Below are 24,382 nucleotides of genomic sequence, written 5' to 3' on the forward strand. Positions count from 1 at the left end.
TCCCAAAACTGTCGCTGGGTGTTCTGCTGCCTATTAAAAGCAAAACTGCATTTCTAGTATGCACCAAAAATGTAATTTTTTTCATTGAAACCAGTAACAGTAACATTAACTAACCCTGAAGTGTTTTTTTAATGCATGACTTTTTTTTTACATTTGAAAATGTAATAATGTTTTCACTATTGTTGTGTTTTTTCCTTCATTTAAAATCCAGTGTATTGAAATAATAAATATCAAAAATCACATAAGAAGTGCGTCTCACACATGGCGATGAGAATCATAATTTCTGTGACGTTGTAATTTATGATAAATTGTATGCTAAGTTAATTAGACAATTTACACTATCTTTATAGTAGGGTCCTGCACACAAACACGCTTCCTTTATCTAATTCTTGTTAAAATGCAGCTTAATCTAAGTAAATTATAGTTTAAAAAAATGCAAACAAGAGAGGTATGTTTTCTTACCTGATCTTGTAAGGACAAAGTGGAGAATGCGGGTACACTCTTTGCCCATTTAATGCTCATGAAAAGAAGCCGTGCTGCAGATTCACATACTGATTCCGTCGCCACTTCATAGAGGTACAGAGGAGCGCCGTTCACTTCATGGGGATACTAGAAAACGTTACTTTATTAGTTTAGTTTTATTTAATTTATTTTGCTAGAATTCATTGAACATAAGTATTATTATATTAGTAATGTATATAATGCATAACAAGCAGAATGAGATGTGATTCATTATTAGATACAGATATTGTTTACTCTGTATTATTATTATTAGGCCGGGGTCACACTTGTCTGTATAATGCGAGAAACTCTTGCATCAATACCTGGCACTGCCGCCGGCACTCGGGACCGGAGTGTGCGGCTGCATGTCTTTCTATGCAGCTGATGGCTTTGGTCCGAACTGCTGGCGGCAGTGCCAGGTATTGATGCAAGAGACTCGCGGGAGTTTCTTGCATTACACACGCAAGCGTGACCCCGGCCTTATTATTATTATTATTATTTCTTTCAGTGAAACTTTTGCTTCTCTTGGTGTCATTGTCCTCTATAAAAGTGATCATGCTGAATCTACAATATAATAATAATAATAATACATTTTATTTCTATAGTGCCGACACATTCCGCAGCACTTTACATTTCAGAGGGGACTTGTACAGACAATAGACATTACAGCATAACAATAATCACATAGATCATAACAAATACCAAGAGGAATGAGGGCCCTGCTCGCAAGCTTACAATCTATGAGGAAAAAAAAACAAAAACATATATATATATATATATATATATACATATATATATGTGCATTCTATGTGTATATATCTATTCTTTCGTTTGTGTTTGAAAACCTGTCATTGAGCTCCATTATATGTCCATTTTGCAAGCCTGCAAGAAAAAAACGCTATACGGATTACATACAGATGCTTACATGAGAAAAATACGAGGCCACACCCTGACAACGGATGACATACGGATCACTATTTAGGGACCATTTATGCGTATTTCGGCTGTATAATACGGTCCGTATTTTTCTACGTTGTGTGGGACTCCAGCCTTACTTTACATCGCATCAATTAGTACCCTCAGAGGGCTTGTAGACCCCCCATGAATTCAATAAAAGTAATTGTGAATATGTGACTGTGGGATCTCATCATGATCAGGATCATTGAGGTCTATGTGACTGGTTCAGACATTTATTGACAAAACTTTTATGTCTTCATATCTTAAAGGGTTTGTCCTCTACTAGACAACCAGTGCTTAATCACTGCAGCGCCCCACATAAGATAAAAACAATCAATATTCATTTACTATAGTGGCGCCATTCCTGCATTGTCAGCGCTGCTATTCTTGGCTGGTCACAGGGCATTGTCATATCGCATGGCTGCTGTTAATTAAAGGAGTGATTACAATTTTTATGTTTTTCTCATTTTTTTTAAAGATTTTTTTTTATTTTACATTGTATTTTTACTCCATGTAAGGGACTGACTTGAACCTGTGATCCATACTATAGATGATACTATACTCTATACTGCCATACACACTGTAATACTACTCAGGAGTACCAAGATGGCAGCGATGGGACCTTCAGCAGGACTCTGGCTGCCATGACAATCCTTCGGCACCCTGCAATAATTTCTTGAGGGGATGCCTGAACGGACACCCAGGTGAAATTGCGCTACTCACATGGCGCTCTCTGAGATTTACATTGTGATTCAAAGGGTTAAACAAATGTGCTGGGATCTAGCTCTGGTTGCTGTTAGAGGCAGATACCATCTGTATTCCACAGTCAGCACATGCCTCTGTGTGTAGTGGATTGAGCTCTTCCAAGCATTGATACCTGGCTACATGACATTTCTTATTTGAGATGCAATAGAATAAATGTTTGACAATAGTACATCTCCTTTAAGGGTTGCTATTTTAAAACCTAAATTGCTTTAGGTTTAATTTTTTTTTTTGTATATTTTACTTTCCTTTATGCTCATTCACACATTGCCGTTTTGAGAATTTGATGCCAAAGGCAAAAGTGGAGTCTGAAGGGTGGAGAAGTTTAAATTGAAAAGATTCTAACAAAAATAAAACTACATGCAAAGAGTGAATAAAAAAAGTAAAGTGTAAATTGGACCAAAACTAAACTGCTTTTGTCACTTTAAAGTCAAGGCCCACATTAAAGGGACTCCGCCAGCACAGAATAAATGTACAAGCCACTCAGTGCATCATGCTGTGGACAAATAGTTCAGTGTATCTACTTGTTTTCCATCTATCTTCATACTTCTATAGCTCTATAAAGGTACAGCTGTCAATCAAAGAAAAGGAAGGGTGGAGACTGAGAGAAAACAAGTAGGAGGGAAGGTGTACCTAAATGTTTGGCCACACCAAGGGTGCACTGATCACCTGTACTTTGATCAGTCATTCTGTGCTGACAGACTCCTTTTAAAGTACACAAGTCAAACTCTGGCCTGTGGACCACATCTTGCCCTGAGGGTGCTTATATTTGGCACGCATCGCCGAGTACTATGTGATGCCATTATACTGTATGGAGGACTATGTGGAACTTATTATATTACATGAACGACTATGTGGGGCCCATTACACTGCATGGAGGACTATGTGGGGCCCATCATACTGCATGGAGGACTATATGGGACCCATTATACTGTATGGAGGAGTTTGTGGGGCCCATTATACCATATGGAGGAATATGTGGGGCCAATTATACTGTATGGAGGACTATGTGGGGCCATTATACTATATAGAGGACTATGTGGGTCCCATTAAATTGCAAGGAGGACTATGTGGGGCCCATTATGTTGTATGGAGGACTATGTATGGCTCATTATACTGTATGGAGGACTACGTGGGGACATTATACTGTTTAGAGGGCTATGAGGACCCATTATTCTGCATGGAGGACTATGTGTGACACATTATTCTGTATGAAGGACTATGTGAGGCATTATTCTGTATAGAGGACTATGTAGAGCTCAATATATTGTATGGAGGACTATGTGGGGCTCATTATACCGTGTGAAGGTTTGTGTTAGATAACAGTTGGGGTATCATACTGTGAAAAATCATCATACTTAGCTGGAGTGATACAGTAGGGTCATCAAACCGTGTATGTAGAGGGTAATGTGGATGAATTCACTGTGGTAGTATCATACTAAGTTTGTTTCCATATGAAAAGTTTCAGCATTATATTTGATGATAATGAAAAACTTTCTCAATTGTAGAGATTTTTTAAGTGAATATCAATGTTGGCATGCGACTTTGCACAAGGTAATTTTGGCCCGTTGTGTATTTGAGTTTGACATCTCTGCTTTAAAGGGACTCTGTCAGCACAGAATGAGTAGTACAGGCACTCAGTGCTTCATAGCGTGGCCAATCATTTAAATACACCTTTTCACCTGCTTGGTTTCCATCACTCTCTGCCCTTTTATAGCTCTATGAAACCAGTGCTGTCAATCAAAGAAGAAGAAGGGGTGGAGATTGAGGGAAAACAAGCACGTGGGAATGTGGATTTAAATGAATGGTCCCACCATGAAACACCGAGTTAGTTGTAGCAGTAATTTTGAGCTGACAGTCATTTTAAGTTGGCTGCTGACACTGGTGCAACACATGGATGCTGTCAGTTGGTCTGAACAAACAGAGAAAAAGACATTACTAAAGTCACGGATTAGCAGTTACATAATGCACAATTAAAACTCTTGATAAATGAAAATACATGCAATTAAAAGGTAGGGGGAATTCATCACAAAAGGAATTTTTTAAGTCAGTTTGGCTTAAGGTTATGCTTTTGATATTTTCACCAAATGTATCAGTGTCACATGATGCTTTATAAATTTAACTCATTATAGATATAACACTTCAATCTAGAACTATTTTTCCACTTTTTGTTTGATTCCTCTTCAGTAATATTTTTTATACATCCTTACAATAATCCACAATTTATAGATTTGGCTTAACCCTTATTTGCATAGCTAACCACACCCAGATTACACCCACTGTCAAAATTGGCAAAGGAGGTACATAAAATAGCTACATTTTTTTTGTACAAGTAGTGTGCAACAAAATTAACAACTTATTAACCCCTTTACCCCCAAGGGTGGTTTGCATGTTAATGACCAGACCAGTTTTTATAATTCTAACCACTGTCCCTTTATGAGGTAATAACTCTGGAACGCTTCCATGGATCCCGGTGATTCTGACACTGTTTTCTGGTGACATATTGTACTTCATGATAGTGGTGAAATTAATTTGATATGACTTGCATTTATTTGTGAAAAAAATGGAAATTTGGGGAAAATTTCGCAATTTTCCAAATTTGAATTTTCATGCCAAACAGAGAAATATGTCACACAAAATAGTTAATAAATAACATTTCTCACATGTCTACTTTACATTAGCACAATTTTTAAACTAAAATTTTTTTTTGTTAAGAAGTTATAAGGGTTAAAATTTGACCAGCGATTTCTCATTTTTACAACACCATTTTTTTTAGGGACCACATCACATTTGAAGTCACTTTGAGGGGTCTATATGATAGAAAATACCCAAAAGTTACACCATTCTAAAAACTGCACCCCTGAAGGTGATCAAAACCATATTAAAAAATTTATTAACCCTTCAGGTGCTTCACAGGAATTTTTGGAATGTTTAAAAAAAAATGAGCATTTAACTTTTTTTCACAAAAAAATTTCTTCAGATCCAATTTGTTTTATTTTACCAAGGGTAACAGGAGAAATTGGACCCAAAAGTTGTTGTAATATTTGTCCTGAGTATGCTGATACTCCATATGTGGGAGTAAACCACTGTTTGGGCGCATGGCAGAGCTCGGAAGAGATGAAGCACCGTTAGAATTTTTCAATGCAGAATTGGTTGGAATTGAGTTCAGATGCATGTCGCGTTTGGCGAACCCCTGATGTGCCTAAAAGCCCCAATTGTAACTCCAACCCTAACCCCAACACACACCTAACACAATTCCCAACCCTAACCCTAATCGCAACCCTAAGCCTAACTTTAGCTCCAACCCTAAACCTAACTTTAGCCCCAACCCTGACTTTAGCCCCACCCCTAACCCTAACTTTAGCCCCACCTTAACCTTAGCCCCAACCCTAAACCTAACTTTAGCCCCAACCATAAGCCTAACTTTAGCCCCAACCCTAACCCCAACCCTAACCCTTATGTTGACAGAGCATCCCAAAAGAGGAAGATCTGTTCTGTTGACGTGAGTTCAAATGAAGCAGCAAAATTGTTGGCAGGAGCGTTTTCTGCTTATGCCCACTGTAGCAGCTGTCTTTGTAATCAGTGGAGTAGGAGGGGTTATACAGAGCTCAGCATGCAGATAACTGGTAGATCTGCAGAAGTGAAAACAGTTATTTTATCAAAATGTGAGCATGAAGACCAGTAAGTGACACATGACTGGAATCAGGATCTCCGCTCCTACACTATGTTACTCTCAGAAGGGGTAATGAAAACCAAGTTGCATATTCATTTAAGGGAATTGTCCATTATTAGGAAAAATAAATATTTCAAAAAAGGGCCATACCTGCTAAGATCTGGTAATGCATGTTAGCCCTATTGATTTCAATTAAATTAATCTGTAATACTACAAGCTTTGAGTAAAAAGATTTGCAGGATCCTGGTCCAGCAGACAAGATGGTGGATTGTGGCTACTGGATCAGAGCACTGTAAACATCCTCCTACTTGTCAGCCTCCTTAGGGTCTCTTAATTAGCAGGCCTTGTACGACATCATTGTTGTGTGTGGCAAATGCATATTTCAGGGCCAAATTATCAAAACAATTGTTGGGGATGCTGGCAGGTAAGATGTGATTCGCAGGGCTTTTGTCCATCAAAACTTTTTGCTCAACTCTAGATGTAACTCATGGATAAGTATGTTACTGCTTCTTTGGCCGGGGTCAGACTTGCGAGAAACTTGGACGAGTGTCGCATGTCAATACCTGGCACTGCCGCCGCCACTATATATATTTCTATGCAGCTGCTTGCTCCGCTCCTGAGTGCTGGTGGCAATGTCGGGTATTAAGATGCAAGACTCATCCAAGTTTCTCGCATGAGTGATCCCGGCCTTACAGAAATTGTCAATTTTTTGTTAAAGGGGTTGTCCACTACTAGGACAACCACTTTTTGATCTGAATGTTTTTTTTGTTAAAATGAAAAACACCTATACTCAACTCCAGTGCCGCTCCAGCTGTGTCAGCAAATGCATTCCTGGGGATCAGGTGAGGTTTATGCCCAGTCAGCACTGGCATCACTGTCTCCACCTTTGGACTTATAAGTAATCAAGAGGAATGAGCAGCCAGCTTCAGTTCTCATTTTCTGTTGATCACTTATACTTCCAAAGGCGAGGACGGTAACGTCAGCGCTGATTGAGCGCAAAGCTCACATGACGTAACAACCTCATATGAGCCAAGGTAATGGGAGTGCCGACACCGCCGGAACAGCGCCAGCACCGGAGGTGAGTATAGGTGTTTTTATTTTAACGGGGGCTAATATTCAAAGTGAGATGGGGTTGTCCTAGTAGTGGACATCCACTTTAAATATTGGACACACCTTTTTTTTAATTGCTGAATAAAAACATACAGCGATATCAGAAAATGTATCTAGAAAGAATATCCAACAATTTACGCAACAGAGAAACGTATGAAAGTTTGGAACCACTGACTACTGTAAATACAATCTGGCAATGATCCATCATAGAAAGCTTCTAAAGCTTACCTTCGGGGTTGGTTGGGCTAATCCAATTAAGGTCTGCCTCTCAGGGGTGGTCGAAACAGCTGCTAACTCTAGGTTGTGAGGCTCGAGTTGACTAACAGTGGTGAAAAAGGTAGGTGTCGGCAAAGCTGCTGATGGAAAGTGAGGAGTGGTTCCATTGACATCCTTATGTCCTCTGAAATACAGAGCCACTTGCTTTCGTATGGTGGATGTTCTTGGTCCTCTTTCATGTTGAACAGCTGAAATCAATCCAGTAATCATCTTAGTACTAATCAAACTCATTTGGTAAATTGATGCAAAGAGCAGGCTCTTAGGTACTTCAGTTCATTAAAAGGTTAAAATCATGAAAATCTTCCCTCATACTGTGTCCTTGAGAGAACATTTCTTCCTTATGATTTCCTTTTTTCTAAATAACGGCATTAATCTATATTTTACCAGAGCTATGTCAATCATTTTAATGTAGGCTTCTGTTCTTAAGCATAATGCTTTTGATTTTGCTTATGTAAAGAGATAGCAGTGACTGTTTCGCTGATTGCTACGAAAATCTTATAATTGGATTTTTTTTTCTTTTTGTAATATGAGCGACAATAGATGATTGTATATTTAGGCCAGAAATGATCACGTTTCCTATTAATGGGAACCAGACATTTAGCGAGTATTTTAATTACCATCTTTATTCATGTTGACTTCCAAACACTTCTTGAGGCGGCATGCTCGACATTGATTTCTATGTGTCTTGTCCACTGGACACCCACCCTGTAGAGGAACAAAAAAAAAAATGATTCTGTTGTGTGTTGTGAAAGGCTATAACTTTCTACCAATGTAAGTTATTTTCTTTTTTTTTTTACAAATGAAGATGTTAATAATTCAGCTATGGTCCTGTTTTAAGTTGTTTTTGGTACCAGAAAAGCATGGAGAGACATTTGGCAAAGAATAGAACTATTGGAAAATAAATGATCCTATTGTTCCGGAAATAGTCAATGATATTTTTAACAGGACATAACATCTTTAACCCCTTCACACCACAGCCAATTTCTCGATTCATCCTCCTCTTCTTCCAAGAGTCATAACTTTTTTATTTTTCTGTCCGTATAGCCGTACAAAAGGGCTTCTTTTTTTAATTCAAGTACTTGTACTTTGAATTACACCATTCATTTTATTATGTGATGTACTAGAAAGAGGGTAAAAAAATTCCAATTAACCCCTAAGGTGGTTTGCACGTTAATGACAGGGCCAATTTTTGCAATTCTGAGGTAATCACTCTGGAACGCTTCAATTTATTCTGAGAATGTTTTTTCATCATATATTGTACTCCATGACAGTGGTAACATTTCTTCCATTGGACTTGCGTTTATTTGTGGTAAAAAAAAGGAAATTTGAAGAAAATGTAGCAATTTTCAAACTTTGAATTCTTATGCCCTTAAATCAGAGAGATATGTCACACCATATAATTAATAAAAAAAAAAAAACATTTCCCACATGTCTACTTTACATCAGCACAATTTTTGAAGCAATATTTTTTTTTGTTAGGAAGTCATAAGGGTTAAAAGTTGACCAGCGATTTCTCATTTTTAAAACAAAATTTACAAAATCATTTTTTTTATTGACCACATTACACTTGAAGTGACTTTGAGGGGTCTATATGACAGAAAATACCCAAAAGTGACAGCGAAACGCGCAATGGAGTGTGGTGAGGGGGCAGTGGTGTGCCACTGGGGTTGGTATTTGATTATCATTATTATGAATTAATTCCATTGATATTGTTTTCATACGTTTTCATTGTGGTACTGCTGCCCATAGATTAAAATGTCCTATTGTTTGCACTATTGCACTATGCACTTTTCATAGGTTAACAATATTAAACTACAAATGGTATTTGGTTACTTACTTTAATATTTTATCGGTGTTCTGGTTTATAGATACAGTTGCATATTTTATATACACCAGTTATTAGTTATTTAAATGAACCATCCTGAATATCATGTTTGTATCTATGCTATTGATCTACCTGACTCAGCAGTCCCCGTAATTTTTATTGTAATTGTGAATTTATTTATATTTTTATATTTTTGGCTTATTATTTGCCAATCTGTGAGACATATCCTGCCTCCTCACTTAACGTTGTTTTATATTTCATATTTTTAATATCTTCTTTCTAATAGTTATATCTTGTGTAATTATTTTTAATATTTTTTCTTGCTGTGCAATCATATTTTTATTATACATCTAATAAAGTTTGTATTACATATATTTTATTAGTGAATACTTTTTGGGGGGTTTAAGCTTTGTATTTTTTGGTATTCATAGTATAATTTAATTAATTTTCATGTATGAGATTTCTTTTATATACAGGTTTTTGTTCCCTTAAAGCTGGTTTCACACTTTCGTTTTTTTGCGCTGTTTTTTAGCGCAAAAAACCGCATGCGTTTTTTCCCCCTATCTTTTACATGGGTGCGCATAGGTGCGCATACACATGCGTTTGTATGCGCATGCGTTTTTTTGTAGTGTGCGCTCGGGCGCACAAAATGCATCCTGTTGCATTTTTTGTGCGTCTGACTTGCCCAAAAAGACGCATGCACACGCAATGCGATTTTTTACAGCAAAACACCCATTATAGTCTATGGGTGCGCATATGTGTGCATTGTAATACGCACGTATGCGCTAAAAAACGCACCAAACCCCGCAAAAAAATGCACACAAATGCATGATGTGTTTTTTTCATGCGTTTGTGTGCGCAAAAAACGCACCGCAAAAAACGCAAGTGTGAAAGTAGCCTAAGGAATTTATCTAGATGTATGTTGAGCACTCTGAACCCGCAGGTGCTTCACAGAAATTTATCATGTTCAGCTGTGAATATAAAAAAAAAACACATTTTTCCCACAAAAATGTTTTTAGCCCCCAATTTTGCATTTTCATAAGGGTAACAGGAGAAATTGCAGTGTAGAATTTATTGTGCAATTTCTCCTGAGTACACAGAAACCCCATATAAGGGAGAAAACTACTGTTTGGGCACACAGCAGAGTTCGAAAGGGATGGAGCGTTATTTGACTTTTTGAATACAAAATTAGTTGAAATCATTAACGGATGCCATTTCTTGTTTGGCGAGCCCCTGATGTGCCTAAACAGTGGAAACCCCCACAAGTAACCCTCATTTTGGATGCTAGACACCTCAAGGAATGTAATTTAGATGTGTGGCGAGCACTTTGAATCCCCCCCGGTTCTTCACAGAAGTTTATAACGTTGACCAGTGAAAATAAAAAAAAATCAAATTTTCCCCACTAGTGTTTTTTAGCTCCAAATTTTGTATTTTCATAAGTGTAACAGGAGAAATTGCACCATACAATTTGTTGTGCCATTTCTCCTGAGTGCCCCGATATCCATTTGTGGGGCAAAATTACTTTTGAGGCACAGTGCAAAGCTCAGAAGGTAAGAAGTGGCATATTGGAGTTCAGATTTTGCTGAATTTGATTCAAGGGTGCCACATTACATTGGCAGAGCCTCTGAGGTACCAGAACAACAAAAAAAACCCATATGTGAGCTCATTTTACTAAACCCCCCCCCCAATGAATTAAACTAGGGGTGCAATGATCATATTAACACCACATGTGCCTCACAGAATTTTATACCATTGAGCGGTGAAGAAAGAATAAATTACATTATTACCACAAAAATGTTGTTTTAGGTCCCGACTCCCGAGTTTTTAATTTTTATAATGTTTAATAGGAGAATTTTTACTGCAAACTACAAACTGAGGTCCATTTTCTCCTGAGTGTGTCAATACCCTACGTGTAATCGGGAAATACTTTGCAGGCACAGTGCAAAGCTCAGAAGGGAAGAAGCGCCGTATTATGTTGCAGATTTTACCATTGTGGTTTGTGGGTAACATGACCCAATGGGAGAGCCAGCACAGCATAAGCCCACATAAGTGACACCATTTTACAAGCTACACCTCTCAACGAACTAATCAGCGGGTGCAGTGATTATATAGACACCACGGGTGTGTCACAGAATTTTATACCTTTGCGCAATGAGAAAGAAATAATTATGGTACATTTTTACAACCAAAATTTAGTTTTAGCCCCAAATTTTACATTTGCACACAATAAGTAGGTAAAAATGGTGCCAAAATTTGTCACACAATTTCTACAGAACGTGGCAATACCCCATATGTGGCTGTGTTGTACTGTTTAGCCACATGGGCAAGACCTGAGAGGGATGGAATGCTATTTGCCTCCTAGGGTGCTGATTTTCTTGGAATAGTTTGCAGACTCTATATACAGAGTCTCTAAGTGCTATAAGAGCAGAATCCCTCACTCAAGTGACCCCATTTTGGAAATTATACCACTACCATTGTAGTGACAATTTTGACTCCATGGGTGTTTTCCAGAAACAAGCAGCAGTGGATGATGCTGAGTGAAAATTGCAAACTGCCGTTGTAGTGATGAGTGCGCCGTAGTGACCAGTACCTTATAGTGACCAGAACATTATGTCCAGCTCATGTTTCTGGAGACAAAAGCTAAAGAAATGCCAAACATGTGGTCGCGATATGTGCTTTAGGCTCACTAGAGCTCAGAAGGGAGAGGGCATTTGGATTTGGGAGTGCAGAATTTGCTGAATTTCTTTTGGAAGGTGAGGAACCATTTAACTTTTCCAGAATCGTTTTACTACCAGTAACGTGGAAGTCCCCTATATTTCCATTAACAGATGACGGACATGAGCGGGAACTTGCTTTTTTTTGTTGATTGAGTTGAAGCTTTTGTTGGGAACATTTTGCATAATATTTGGGATCACATTCATCCAAAGCTCTACACTGAGCACTTACATTGGAGTTTCCATCTAAATTTCTGAGTGATGTGATTCAGTTGAAACCCCTGAGTTATCCATTCACTATAATGAGGCATCATAACTCTGGACTCAGTCTGGCCTCTGTTCAACAGTGTCCTTCTTTTCAGACGTGCACAAAACTGTGGCCGACTGCACTTTAATGCACACCTAAAAAGATGGACCCGCCGAATCATAGGCCAGATGGTGTTCACAGTGCCTCCATCTGCCTTATTATAGGGAATGTTTGCCAGGGGTTCTGTCCAAATCACATATTTCAGAGATTTACACAGAAACCCCAATGTAAGTGCTCAGCGTAGAGCACAGGATAATTGTGAGCCGTGCCTTACTGCGATCTTTGGAAGGCATAATGAACAAATCAACAGCAGGTGAATTATTAGTTTTATCTATTTTTTATATTGTTCCTCATGCGGTATAAGGAATTAGATGACTTTATTTTTTGGGTTAGTGCGATTACTGTGATACCAGATTAATATGAGGTATTTATGTTTGCCAGCTGTCACACACTAAATACACTTTTTTTAAAAAACAAATTTTTGCATGGCAATATTTTGGGAGCTATAATTTTTCCATATTTCGGCCGACAATATTGTAATTATTTTTTCTTCACAGCCTAATGGTATAAAATTCTGTGACACACCTGTGGTGTCAATATGATCACTGCACCTTTAGATTAATTCATTTAGAGGTGTAGTTTATAAAATGGGGTTACTTATGGGGGGGTTTGCTGTTCTGGCACCTCAGGGACACTCCTAGTGGGTCATGGCACGCTAAAAAAAACCAGTAAAATCTGCACTAAATGATGGCGGTAGTTCCTGATTACATGTACGGTATTGGCGTACTCAGAAGTAATTGCACAACAAGGTGAGAGGTCAATTTTTTTCTTATTAGCCCTTATAAAACTGTACAATTTTGGGTTAAAACAATATTTTAGCGGTAAAAATGTATTAAATATTATTGCATAGTTACATTTGGTTGAAAAAAGACCTAGGTCCATCAAGTTCAGCCTTTCTCCACCAATTATACATTTTGTCATTAGATTAACCAATACCCGCAATGTTATGTGTATTGAGGAAATCATCCAGCACGTTTTAAAAAGCTGTTATAGTGTCTGCCATTACTACCACTTGTGGTAGGTAATTCCACATTCTGACTGCTCTAACTGTAAAGAACCCTTTCCTATTTATTTGTCAGAATCACATTTTGCCACCCATAATGAATGCCCCCTGGTCCTAAATATGGTCCTTGGAAGGAATAAGTTATGTGCCAGTCCTTTGTAATGGCCACACATGTATTTATACATCTTGCTAAATACATGTAAATGAGATCCTCTCTGAGGTGTCTTTTTTCTAAGCTAAACAAGCCCAACTTTTTCCAACCTCTCATCATACGAGAGGCCTTCCATCCCTTTGTAATAGTCTAGTTGCCCACTTTTGAACTGACTCTAACTTCTGAATATTGATTTTTAAATGTGAAGAACAAAACTTGATCTCATATTCTAGATGTGTCCTCACTAGTGATTTATTAAGTGGTAACAATATGTTGGGATCGTGGGATTTTCTCTCTGTTTTTATACATCCTAAAATCTTGTTTGCTTTTGTGGCTACTGCTTGACATTGAGTATTGCTGCTTCGCTTACTTGTAACCAGAATACCCAAGACCTTCTCCTGCTCTGTATTCCCGAGTTTACTCCCAGTTAATGTATATGCAGCAATAGGATTACTCCGTCCTAAGTGCATTACTGTACATTTATCCACATTAAACTTCATTTGCCAAGTGTTTGTCCATTCAGACATCTTATCCAGATCGTTTTTGCAATATTGTACTGTCAAGGTCAGATTTTAGTATCCTACATAGTTTGGTGTCCTCAGCAAAGGCTAAGGGTACCGTTACACATAACCATGTCCCAGCGATCCCACCAACGATCCGACGTGGATGGGATCGCTGGGACATTGTTAGCTGATCGCTGGTGAGCTGTCACATAGACAACCCCTCCAGCGATCAGGACCAGCGAGCACGCTGGTTTACCAACGTAAACATCGGGTTTCTAAGAGCCGCGGGGCCCTTAGAAACCTGATGTTTACCCTAGATACCAGCGTGCACTGCAGGCAGGGCGGGAGGTGGAGGCAGAGCGGCGCAGACAGACCGGCGTAGCTCTGCTATCTGCTACTCCGGTCTGACAGACCGATGCGCGCTGGCCAGCGGGAGACCAGTGATGAAAAACCGGCCAGGACGATCCAGCACGATCAGCGATACCCCACGGGGGGCCGATCACTGCTGGATGTCACACACAGCGATCTCGCTGGTGAGACCGCTGATGTGTCACAAAATCAGCGATCTCGCCAGCGAGATCGCTCTGTGTAACGGGACCTTAACACTTTACTCTCAATCCCATCCACAAGATTAATAATAAAGAGGTTAAAAACAATTGGTTCTAGCACAGATTCCTGCAGTACCCCAGTGCTGACTATATCCCATTTAGAGAAAGTACCATTTATGACGACTCTTTGTTTCCTGTCATTTAGCCAATTCCTATTGGTCTGCGTATAGTTCCCCCAGTCCTTGCTTCTTTAGCTTAGTGTAAGTCTGTTATATGGTACACTATCAAATGCCTTTGGAAAATCCAGATAAATCACATCAGCCGCATTACCAACATCCAGGTTTGCACTTACTTCCTCATAGAAACGCAACATGTTAGTTAGACATGACTTATTCTTCATGAATCCACGTTGGTTGTCAGTTATTATATTATTTTCTACTATGTATTTCTGCAGGTCATCTCTTATAATGCCCTGAAAGACTTTGCACAATACTGATGTGAGGATTACCGGACGGTAGTAGCCTGGATCCACCTTCTTACCTTTCTTATATATCGTTACCACGTGAGTCATCCTCCAATCCTGTGGCACATCCCCTGTTACAAGTGAGTCTAAGAATATAAGATACAGTGGTCTATCAATTACTGAGCTCAATTCCCTCAGTATCCATGGATGAATGCCGTATGGACTGGGGGATTTGTCAATGTTTACTTTGCGCAGATGAAGGCGTACTTCTTCTTGTGTTAAGCTAGTTATATCAGGTGGTGAACTTTGATTTTTACCTTGTGGAACAGTCAGTTCATTGGTGAACATGGATGAGAAGTACCTGTATAATATCTCAGCCTTTTCTTTGTCCTCTATAATTATCTTATTATCGACTTTTAAGGGGTCTATACCATTTTTGTTTTTCTTTTTGGCACTGATGTATTTATATAAAATTTTGGGACTTATTTTAAAGTCACTGGCGATTTGTTTCTATGTAGATAACTTTTCTAGCTTGATTTCTTTTTACGTATCTTATTGAGATCTTTATACTCCTGAAATGCAACTTCTGTATTCTCAGCCTTCAAGATTTTGAATGCCCTTTGAGTCTGTTTAAACTTTGTACTGTCTTATTTCTCCAAATGTTTTCTTTTTATTCTTGGACATTTTATTGCCAGAGTGTATATGTTTTCTACAGGATTCTAATAGTATATCCTCAAACATGCCCCATTTATGGTTGGTATCCCTAGATATCATTTGATGGTCCCAGTATACACAATTAAGCTCTTCCCTTAATTTGTTGAAGTCAGCTTTCCTAGAGATACAGGTTTTTACATTTCCCCTTTTGAATGTTTGATTTAAAATTACTTTGAAACTTACTATATTATGGTCCCTGCATCCTAAATGCTCCTTGACCTGTAGATCTGAAATTGTATCTGGTCTAGTTGACAGAACCAGATCCAGCAGATTATCTCCCCTGTTTTATGTTTGTATGTTTGCGTGGGTTTCCTCCGGGTTCTCTGGTTTCCTCCCACATACCAAAGACATACTTATAGGGATTCTAGATTGTGAGCCCCAATGGGGACAGTGATGGTAATGTTTGTAAAGCGCTGTGAAATAAATGATGCTATATAAATGAGTAAGATAGATAAATATCCCCAGATTCTAGTTTAAAAGCTCCTCCATCTGTCTAACCATATTTTTCTTAAGCACAGCTGCACTCTCCCCATTGAGGTGCAAACCATTCCTACTGTAGAACCTGTACCTGACAGAGAAGTCAGCACAGTTCTTCATGAACCCAAACGATTCCTTCCTTCCTTTCTGCATCAATTTCTAAGCCACTTACAGTTGGTATTGAAAGTATTCAGACCCCTTTAAATTTTTCACTCTTTGTTTCATTGTAGCCATTTAGTAAATTCAAAAAAGTTCATTTTCATTTCATGCAACCCATGAAGACTGAAAAAACAGAAATGTACAAATTTTGGCAAATTTATTAAAAAAGAAAACCTGAAATATCACATTTTCAATAAGTATTCAGACCCTTTGCTCAGTATTGAGTAGAAGCGCCCTTTTGAGCTAGTACAGCCATGAGTCTTCTTGGGAATGATGCAACAAGTTTTTCACACCTGGATTTAGGGATCCTCTGCCATTCTTGATTGCAGATCCTCTCCAGTTCCGTCATTTTGGATGGTGATCGTTGGTGGACAGCCATTTTCAGGTCTCTCCAGAGGTGCTCAATTGGATTTAGGTCAGGGCTCTGGCTGGGCCACTCAAGAATGCTCACAGAGTTGTTCTGAAGCCTCTCCTTTGTTATTTTAGCTGTGTGCTTAGGATCATTGTCTTGCTGGGAGGTGAACCTTCAGCCAAGTCTGAGGTCCAGAGCACTCTGGAAGACATTTTCATCCAGGATATCTCTGTATGTGGCTGCATTTATGTTTACTTCAATTGCACCAGTCATCCTGTCTCTGCAGCTGAAAACACCCCCATAGCATGATGCTACCACCACCCTGTTTCACTGTTGGGATTCTTGGGCAGGTGATGAGCAGTGACTGGTTTTCTCCACATATACCGCTTAGAAATGTCACCAAAAAGTTCTATCTTCGTCTCATCAGACCAGAGAATCTTATTTCTCATAGTCTGGGAGTCCTTCATGTTTTTGTTTTTTTTAGCAAACTCTATGCAGGCTTTCGTATATCTGGCACTGAGGAGAGGCTTCCGTCAGGCCACTCTGCCATAAAGGCCTGAATGGTGGAGAGCTGCAGTGATAGTTGACTTTGTGGAACTTTCTCCCATCTCCCTACTGCATCTGTGGAACTCAGCCACAGTGATCTTGGGGTTCTTCTTTACCTCTCTCACCAAGGCTCTTCACCCATGATTGCTCAGTTTGGCTGGACAGCCAGGTCTAGGAAGACTTCTGGTGCTCCCAAGCTTCTTTCATTTAAGGATTATGGAGGCCACTGTGCTCTCTCTTAGGAAACTTGAATGCTGTAGAAATTCTTTTGTAACCTTGGCCAGATCTGTGCCTTGCCACAATTCTGTCTCTGAGCTCCTTGGCCAGTTCCTTTGACCTCATGATTTTTATTTGGTCTGACATGCACTGTGAGCTGTGAGGTCTTATATAGACAAGTGTGTGCATTTACAAATCAAGTTCTATCAGTTTAATTAAATACAGCTGGACTCCAATGAAGGAGTAGAACCATCTCAAGGAGGATCACAAGGAAATGGACAGCATATGACTAAGATATGAGTGTTTGAGCAAAGGGTCTGAATACTTATGATCATGTGATAGTTCGGTTTTTCTTTTATAATAAATTTGCAAATATTTCTACGTTTCTGCTTTTTTCAGTCAAGATGGGGTGCATAGTGTACATTAATGAGAAAAAAAATGAACTTTTTTGAATTTACCAAATGGCTGCAATTAAACAAAGAGTGAAAAATGTAAAGGGGTCTAAATACTTTCCGTATCCACTGTATTTATCTCCCTAATCCCCCGATATCATTCTAGTCATGCTCGTGGAACTGGCAATAATTCTGAAAACACCACCTTGGAGGTCCTTAAGCTTCTCTCCCAGTTCCCTGTAATAATTTTTAAGGACATTCCACCTCCCTGAACTCCATTATGGTGCTTCTTCCCTTCTGTGCTTTGCACTGTGCCTCAAAAGTAGTTTTTGACCACATACAGTATGGGGTATTGGTATACTCAAGGGAAATTGCACAACAAATTGTATGGTGCAATTTCTTCTGTTACCCTTGTGAAAATAAAAAAAGGGGCTAAAATAACTTATTTATGAGAAAAACTTCAAAAACTGCTATGAAGCACCTGGGGGTTTTAGGTGCTCAGCACACATCTTGATGCATTCGATGAGGAGTATAGTTTCCAAAATGGGGTAATTTTGGGGGGTTTCTAGTGTTTAGATAAATTTCAAGTTAAAAAAGGCAAATGGCACTGATTCCCTTCCGAGCCCTATTGTGCGCCCAAATAGTAGTTTTTCCCTACATATGGGGTATATTGGTGTATTCAGGAGAAATTGCACAACAATTTTGGCATCTATTTTCTCCTGTAACCCTTGTGAAAATAAAAAAAATGATAGCTAGAAAACATTTTTGTGGGAAAAATGTGAATTTTTTTATTTTCACAGGTTAATAACCCCTTCACGACATGCGCCGTACTAGTACAGCGCATTTCGTGTCTCCCTCTTTGATGTGGGAGCGCTGAGCCCACATCTCTTCCAGCATGTTAGCTGTTTTGAATAGCTGACATGTGCCCGGAACAGCTGAGGGTGGAATCGTGATTCACCCGCCGCTATTAACCCGTTAAATGCCGCTGTCAAACTCTGACAGTGGCATTTAACATGCGATTCCGGCAACCGTGCGGGAAAGCCACACATCAGTGACCCCCGTCACGTGATCGTGGGTCACCGATGGATTGGCATGACAACCAGAAGTCTCCTGGAGACCTCTATGGTTGACAATGCCAGATTGTTCTGAGTGCAGCCTGGTGGTCGGTGGTCATAGTAAGTGAGTAATTCTGCTACATACAGGTGATCTGATCATCACCTGTATGTAGCAGAGCCAATCGGGTTATGGCAGCTTCTAGTCTCCCATGGAGACTGTTGAAGCATGCCAAAAGTAAAAAATATTTTTAAAAATATTAAAAAAATATAAAAATATAAAAGTTTAAATTACCCCCCTTTCGTCCCATTCAAAATAGAACAAAAAAATCAAAGATACACATATTTGGTATTGCTGCTTTCAGAATCGCCCGATCTATCAATATAAAAAAGAATTAACCCAATTGATAAACAGGGGGTTGAGAAAAAAAAGTCAAAACACCAGAATTACGCTTTTTTGGTCACCGCAACATAGCATTAAAATGCAATAACGGGTGATCAACAGAACGTATCTGCACCAAAATGGTAACATTAAAAACGTCAGCTCGACATGCAAAAAATAAGCCCTTACCCAACCCGAGATTATGAAAAATGGAGACGGTACAGGTCTCAGAAAAAGACTCAATTATTTTTTTCACTGCTTAACCCCTTTACCCCCAAGGGTGGTTTGCACGTTAATGACCAGGCCAATTTTTACAATTTTGACCACAGTCCCTTTATGAGGTAATGACTCTGGAACGCTTCCATGGATCCCGGTGATTCTGACATTGTTTTCTCGTGACATATTGTACTTCATGATAGTGGTAAAATTTCATTCATTTAACTTGTGTTTATTTGTTAAAAAAACGGAAATTTGGCAAAAATTTTGAAAATTTTGCAATTTTCCAACTTTGAATTTTTATGCCCTTAAATCACACAAAAAAACTTAATAAATAACATTTCCCACATGTTTACTTTACATCAGCACAATTTGGGAACCAAAATTTTTTTTTGTTAGGAAATTATAAGGGTTAAAAGCTAACCAGCGATTTCTCATTTTTACAGCACCATTTTATTTTTTGGGACCACATCACATTTGAAGTCACTTTGAGGGGTCTATATGATAGAAAATACCCAAAAATGACACCATTCAAAAAACTGCACCCCTCAAGGTGCTCAAAACCACATTCATGAAGTTTATTAACCCTTCAGGTGCCTCACAGGAACTTTTTGAATGTTTAAAAAAATGAACATTTAACTTTTTTTCGCAAAAAAATAAATTCAGGTCCAATTTTTTTTATTTTACCAAGGCTAAGGCTCATTTCAGGCTAGCATTTTTTGCCAGCAGCGCACGCTGCCGCTAAGCCCCACCCCCTGCCCGCCCCCTCCGGTCATCTCTGCCTAGTATCGCACACGGCTGCATGCGATCTGCACACCCTATCTTTAGCATAGGGTGCGCAGACTGTGTGCTGACAGTGCGCTAGTAAAATTTTGCATGCTCTGCGCCCTTTTGACGGTGCACCCGTGAGCGCTGAACGCACCATGTTGCATTTCGGTGCGCTCGGAGCACCGTCAAAAGGGCACAGCGCACGCAAAATTCTACTGCTAAAGATAGGGTGTGCAGATCGCATGCAGACGTGTGCGATACTAGGCGGAGATGACCGGAGGGGGAGGACAGGGGGTGGGGCTTAGCTGCTGGCAAAAAACGCTAGTCTGAAACTAGCCTAACAGGAGAAATTGGACGGCAAAAGTTATTGCGCAATTTGTCCTGAGTACGCTGATACCTGATATGTGGGGGAGGAACCACTGCTTCGGTGCATGGCAGAGCTTAGAAGGGAAGGAGCGCCGTTTGACTTTTTCACTGCAAAATTGGCTGGAATTGAGATCGGACGCCATGTCACGTTTGGAGAGCCCCTGATATGCCTAAACAGTGGAAACCCCCCACAAGTGACCCCATTTTGGAAACTTGACCCCCCCAAGGAACTTATCTAGATATGTGGTGAGAACTTTGAACCCCCATGGGCTTCACAGAAGTTTATAACGTACAGCCATACAACTAAAAAAATCATAATTTTTCCACAAAAATGATCTTTTCACCCCCAATTTTTATTTTCTCAAGGGTAACAGGACCCCAAAAGTTATTGTGCAATTTGTCCTTGGTACGCTGATACCCCATATGTGGGGGTAAATGACTATTTGGGCGCATGGCAGAGCTCAGAAGGGAAGCAGAGCCATTTGACTTTTTTGGCTGGAATTGAGATCGGACGCCATGCCGCGTTTGGAAAGCCCCTGATGTGCTAAAACAGTGGAAACCCCCCCGCAAATTTCACCATTTTGAAAACTAAACCCCCAAGGAAATTATCTAGATGTGTGGTGAGAACTTTGAACCCCCAAGGGCTTCACAGAAGTTTATAACGTACAGCCATACAATTAAAAAATCATATTTTTTCCACAAAAATGATCTTTTCACCCCCAATTTTTATTTTACAAAGGGTAACAGGACCCCAAAAGTTATTGTGCAATTTGTCCTGAGTACGCTGATACCCTATATGTGGGGGTAAACGACTATTTGGGCATATAGCAGAGCTCGGAAGGGAAGCAGCGCCATTTGACTTTTTTGGCTGGAATTGAGATCGGACACCATGTCGCATTTGGAAAACCCCTGTTGTGCCAAAACAGTGAAACCCCCCACATGTGACCCCATTTTGGAAACTGGACCCCCAAGGAACCTATCTAGATGTGTGGTGAGCACTTTGAACCCCCAAGTGCTTCACAGAAGTTTATAACGTAGAGCCATAAAAATAAAAAATATTTTTTTCCCACAAAAATGATATTTTTGCCCCCAATTTTATTTTCCCATGGGTAAGAGGAGAAATTGGACCCCAAAATTTGTTGTGCAATTTGTCCTGAGTAGGCTGATACCCCATATGTGGGGGTAAACCCCTGTTTGGGAGCATGGCAGAGCTTGGAAGGGAAAGAGCACCATTTGACTTTTTGAACTCAGAATTGGCTGGAATTGAGATCAGATGCCATGTTGCATTTGGAGAGCCCCTGATGTGCCCAAACAGTGGAAACCCCCCAATACTAACTTCAACCCTAACCCCAGCACACCCCTAACCCTAAACTCAGCCCCAACCCTAGTCCTAATGTGTGCACATGTTGCAGATTCTGCTGCAGATCCGCAGCGGATTTAGCCCTGCGGATCCACAGCAGTTTCTGCTGCGTTGTACAGTATCTTTATATTCAATGGCAAATGAAAAATGCAGTGCACTTGCTGCGGATTTTTCTGCATGGATTTGCTGCAGTTTAAAATCTGCAGCATGTCACTTCTTTGTGCGGAATCCTCAGCGGTTTGACACCTGCTCCATAACCAGGTGTCAAAACACAGGGGAAAACCGCAGGCTAATCCGCACTAAATCCGCAATTAAAACGCAGATCATTTGACCTGCAGAGTTAGCCAAGTCCGCGTGGAAAAATCAGCAGCAGAATCCGCATCGCTTGCACACAGCCTTACCCTAACCCTAGCTCCAGCTCTAGCCCTAACCCTAAGACTAATGGGAAAATGGAAATAAATACATTTTTTTTATTTTATTATTTTTCCCTAACTAAGGGGGTGATAAAGGGGGGTTTGATTTACTAATTATGGTGAGATTTTATGTTCGGCAGCTGTCGCACGCAAAAAGGCGCTTTTTATTGTAAAAAAAAGTTTTTGCATCACCACATTTTGAGACCTATAATTTTTCCATACTTTGGCCCACAGAGTCATGTGAGGTCTTCGCGCTGCTCCGAGGGTCATAGGGAAGCATGAAGGGAGCCCCCTCCCTGCGAGCTTCTCTACTATGCCCCGATACACTGCGATCATGTTTGATCACAGTGTGCCAGGGGTTAATGTGCCGGGGGCGGTCCGTGACTGCCCCTGACACATAGTGTCCCTGATAATCAGCTGACACCCAGCCGCGATCAGCGCTGATCGCTATGACGTACTATCCTGTCCTTGAGAATTAAGTCCCAGGGCACATGGACGGGATAGTACGTCATATGGCAGAAAGGGGTTAAATAAAAAAGAACCTAGACATGTTTGGTGTCTATGGACTCGTAATGACCTGGAGAATCACAATGGCTGGCCAGTTTTAGCATTTGGTGAACATGGTAAAAAAAATCCTAAAAAACACTGTGGAATTGCACTTTTTTGCAATTTCAACGCACTTAGAATACACGATATGGTAAAGCCAATGGTGTCTTACAAAAAAGGGCTCCGCCATGAAGGGGATAAGCTTCTTGAATGTGTTTTTTGCATCTTCAGTGGTGCAGCTTTAAGAATGCTGTAAATTTGGGGTATTTTCTGTCATATAGGTCCTTCAAAGTAACTTCAAATGTGAAGTTATTTTGTTAGAAAAATGAGAAATTGCTGGTCAACCTTTAACTCTTCTAACTTCCTAACAAAAAATATGTTTCAAAAATTGTGTGCATGTAAAGTATACATGTGGTAAATGTTATTTATTAACCATATTGTGTGATATAACTATCTAGTTTAAAGGCATAAAAATTAAAATTTAGAAAATTGCAAAATTTAAAATTTTTTTGCCAAATTTCAGATTTTTTCACAATTAAACGCAACTCATTTCGAACAAATTTTACAAATATTATGAAGTACAATGTGTCACTAAAAAACAAAAATTTGGCCTGGTCATGAAGGTGGAAATAGGCTTGGCAGTGAAGGGGTTAAAAACATGGCGGGTTACTACTCAATAATTGCATTGCAAATTTACAATTTTTTTTATTTCTTTTCTTTTCTTGACAGTTAAGCAAAAAAAAGGGTCTAGTGTGGTAAAAACAATAATCCTTCTTTCTCTGAAGTTTGCCTAATCTGAAAGGGTAATGGTATGCTGACTGATTTTAAAGAGGATTAAATTGATTCTATGTGAATCAAATTTTGCTGAAATTGGTGAGACTCAGCGAATTCAAACAAATTGCAGTTTGCTTCACAGAAAATGCCAAAAAATGCCCTCCGCTATTTTACACTTTGAAGAAGATAGTATCAGGCAAGGAAGGCCCACATTACCTTGGGCGCTGCCAGTAACTCTTCCCCATATTGCTTTTCAGCTATAACATCACATGTTATGGTACAGCCAATTAGGAACTGATATCATAGCATGTATAAAAGCAGAAGCAGCAGGGAATGCAGCAGACATTTTAGTATGAATCTGGATCGTGCAAAGACGTCACTGCTTGGCAATAGAAAGAGGGAGAGAAAGCCATAAAACAGAATGCTTTCTACAGATAGTATATGACAGCACAACACTGAGTTATCATGATTTTCCCCATTGCCTTAATTGTTGAAGTCAATGTGACATTATTAAGGCTGCATTTCGATTAAAGGTGGTTGGATTCCTAGGTGACCTCATAGTGTCATGCACATCTCTTAATGTCAATTGTAATATTTGTAATTCACAGTGATTCAGTTTTTCGTTAAACATATTTTTGGGGGAAAATGTGGCAAAGAATTTTAAAGATTCATTCAACATGCCTGAAAAAGACTTAAAAACTATAAAAAAGATTAAGCATAATTACTTTAATGCTAGTATTTATACCTTTTTAATAGTTATTTGTTGTATAAATCATTTAAAAATAATTTAAAAAAT

The 24,382-nt window shown here is 39.4% G+C and overlaps 1 protein-coding gene across 1 annotated transcript in view; it reads right to left on the reverse strand.

The window, feature by feature from the left end:
• The window catches only part of NR2E1 (nuclear receptor subfamily 2 group E member 1), a 100,889-nt gene that overhangs the window by 22,532 nt on the left and 53,975 nt on the right, over positions 1-24,382 (reverse strand). Inside the window, exons 3-5 of the mRNA XM_073576059.1 lie at positions 7,897-7,984; positions 7,232-7,467; positions 463-609 (exon numbers count right to left, since the gene is read on the reverse strand). Coding sequence (XP_073432160.1) covers positions 463-609; positions 7,232-7,467; positions 7,897-7,984 — 471 coding nt within the window. The remainder of the gene's footprint in view (positions 1-462; positions 610-7,231; positions 7,468-7,896; positions 7,985-24,382) is intronic.

The sequence above is a fragment of the Dendrobates tinctorius genome, unplaced genomic scaffold (assembly GCF_039654945.1).
Source record: "Dendrobates tinctorius isolate UK_male_01 unplaced genomic scaffold, ASM3965494v1 ptg000046l, whole genome shotgun sequence".
Taxonomy (NCBI): domain Eukaryota; kingdom Metazoa; phylum Chordata; class Amphibia; order Anura; family Dendrobatidae; genus Dendrobates; species Dendrobates tinctorius.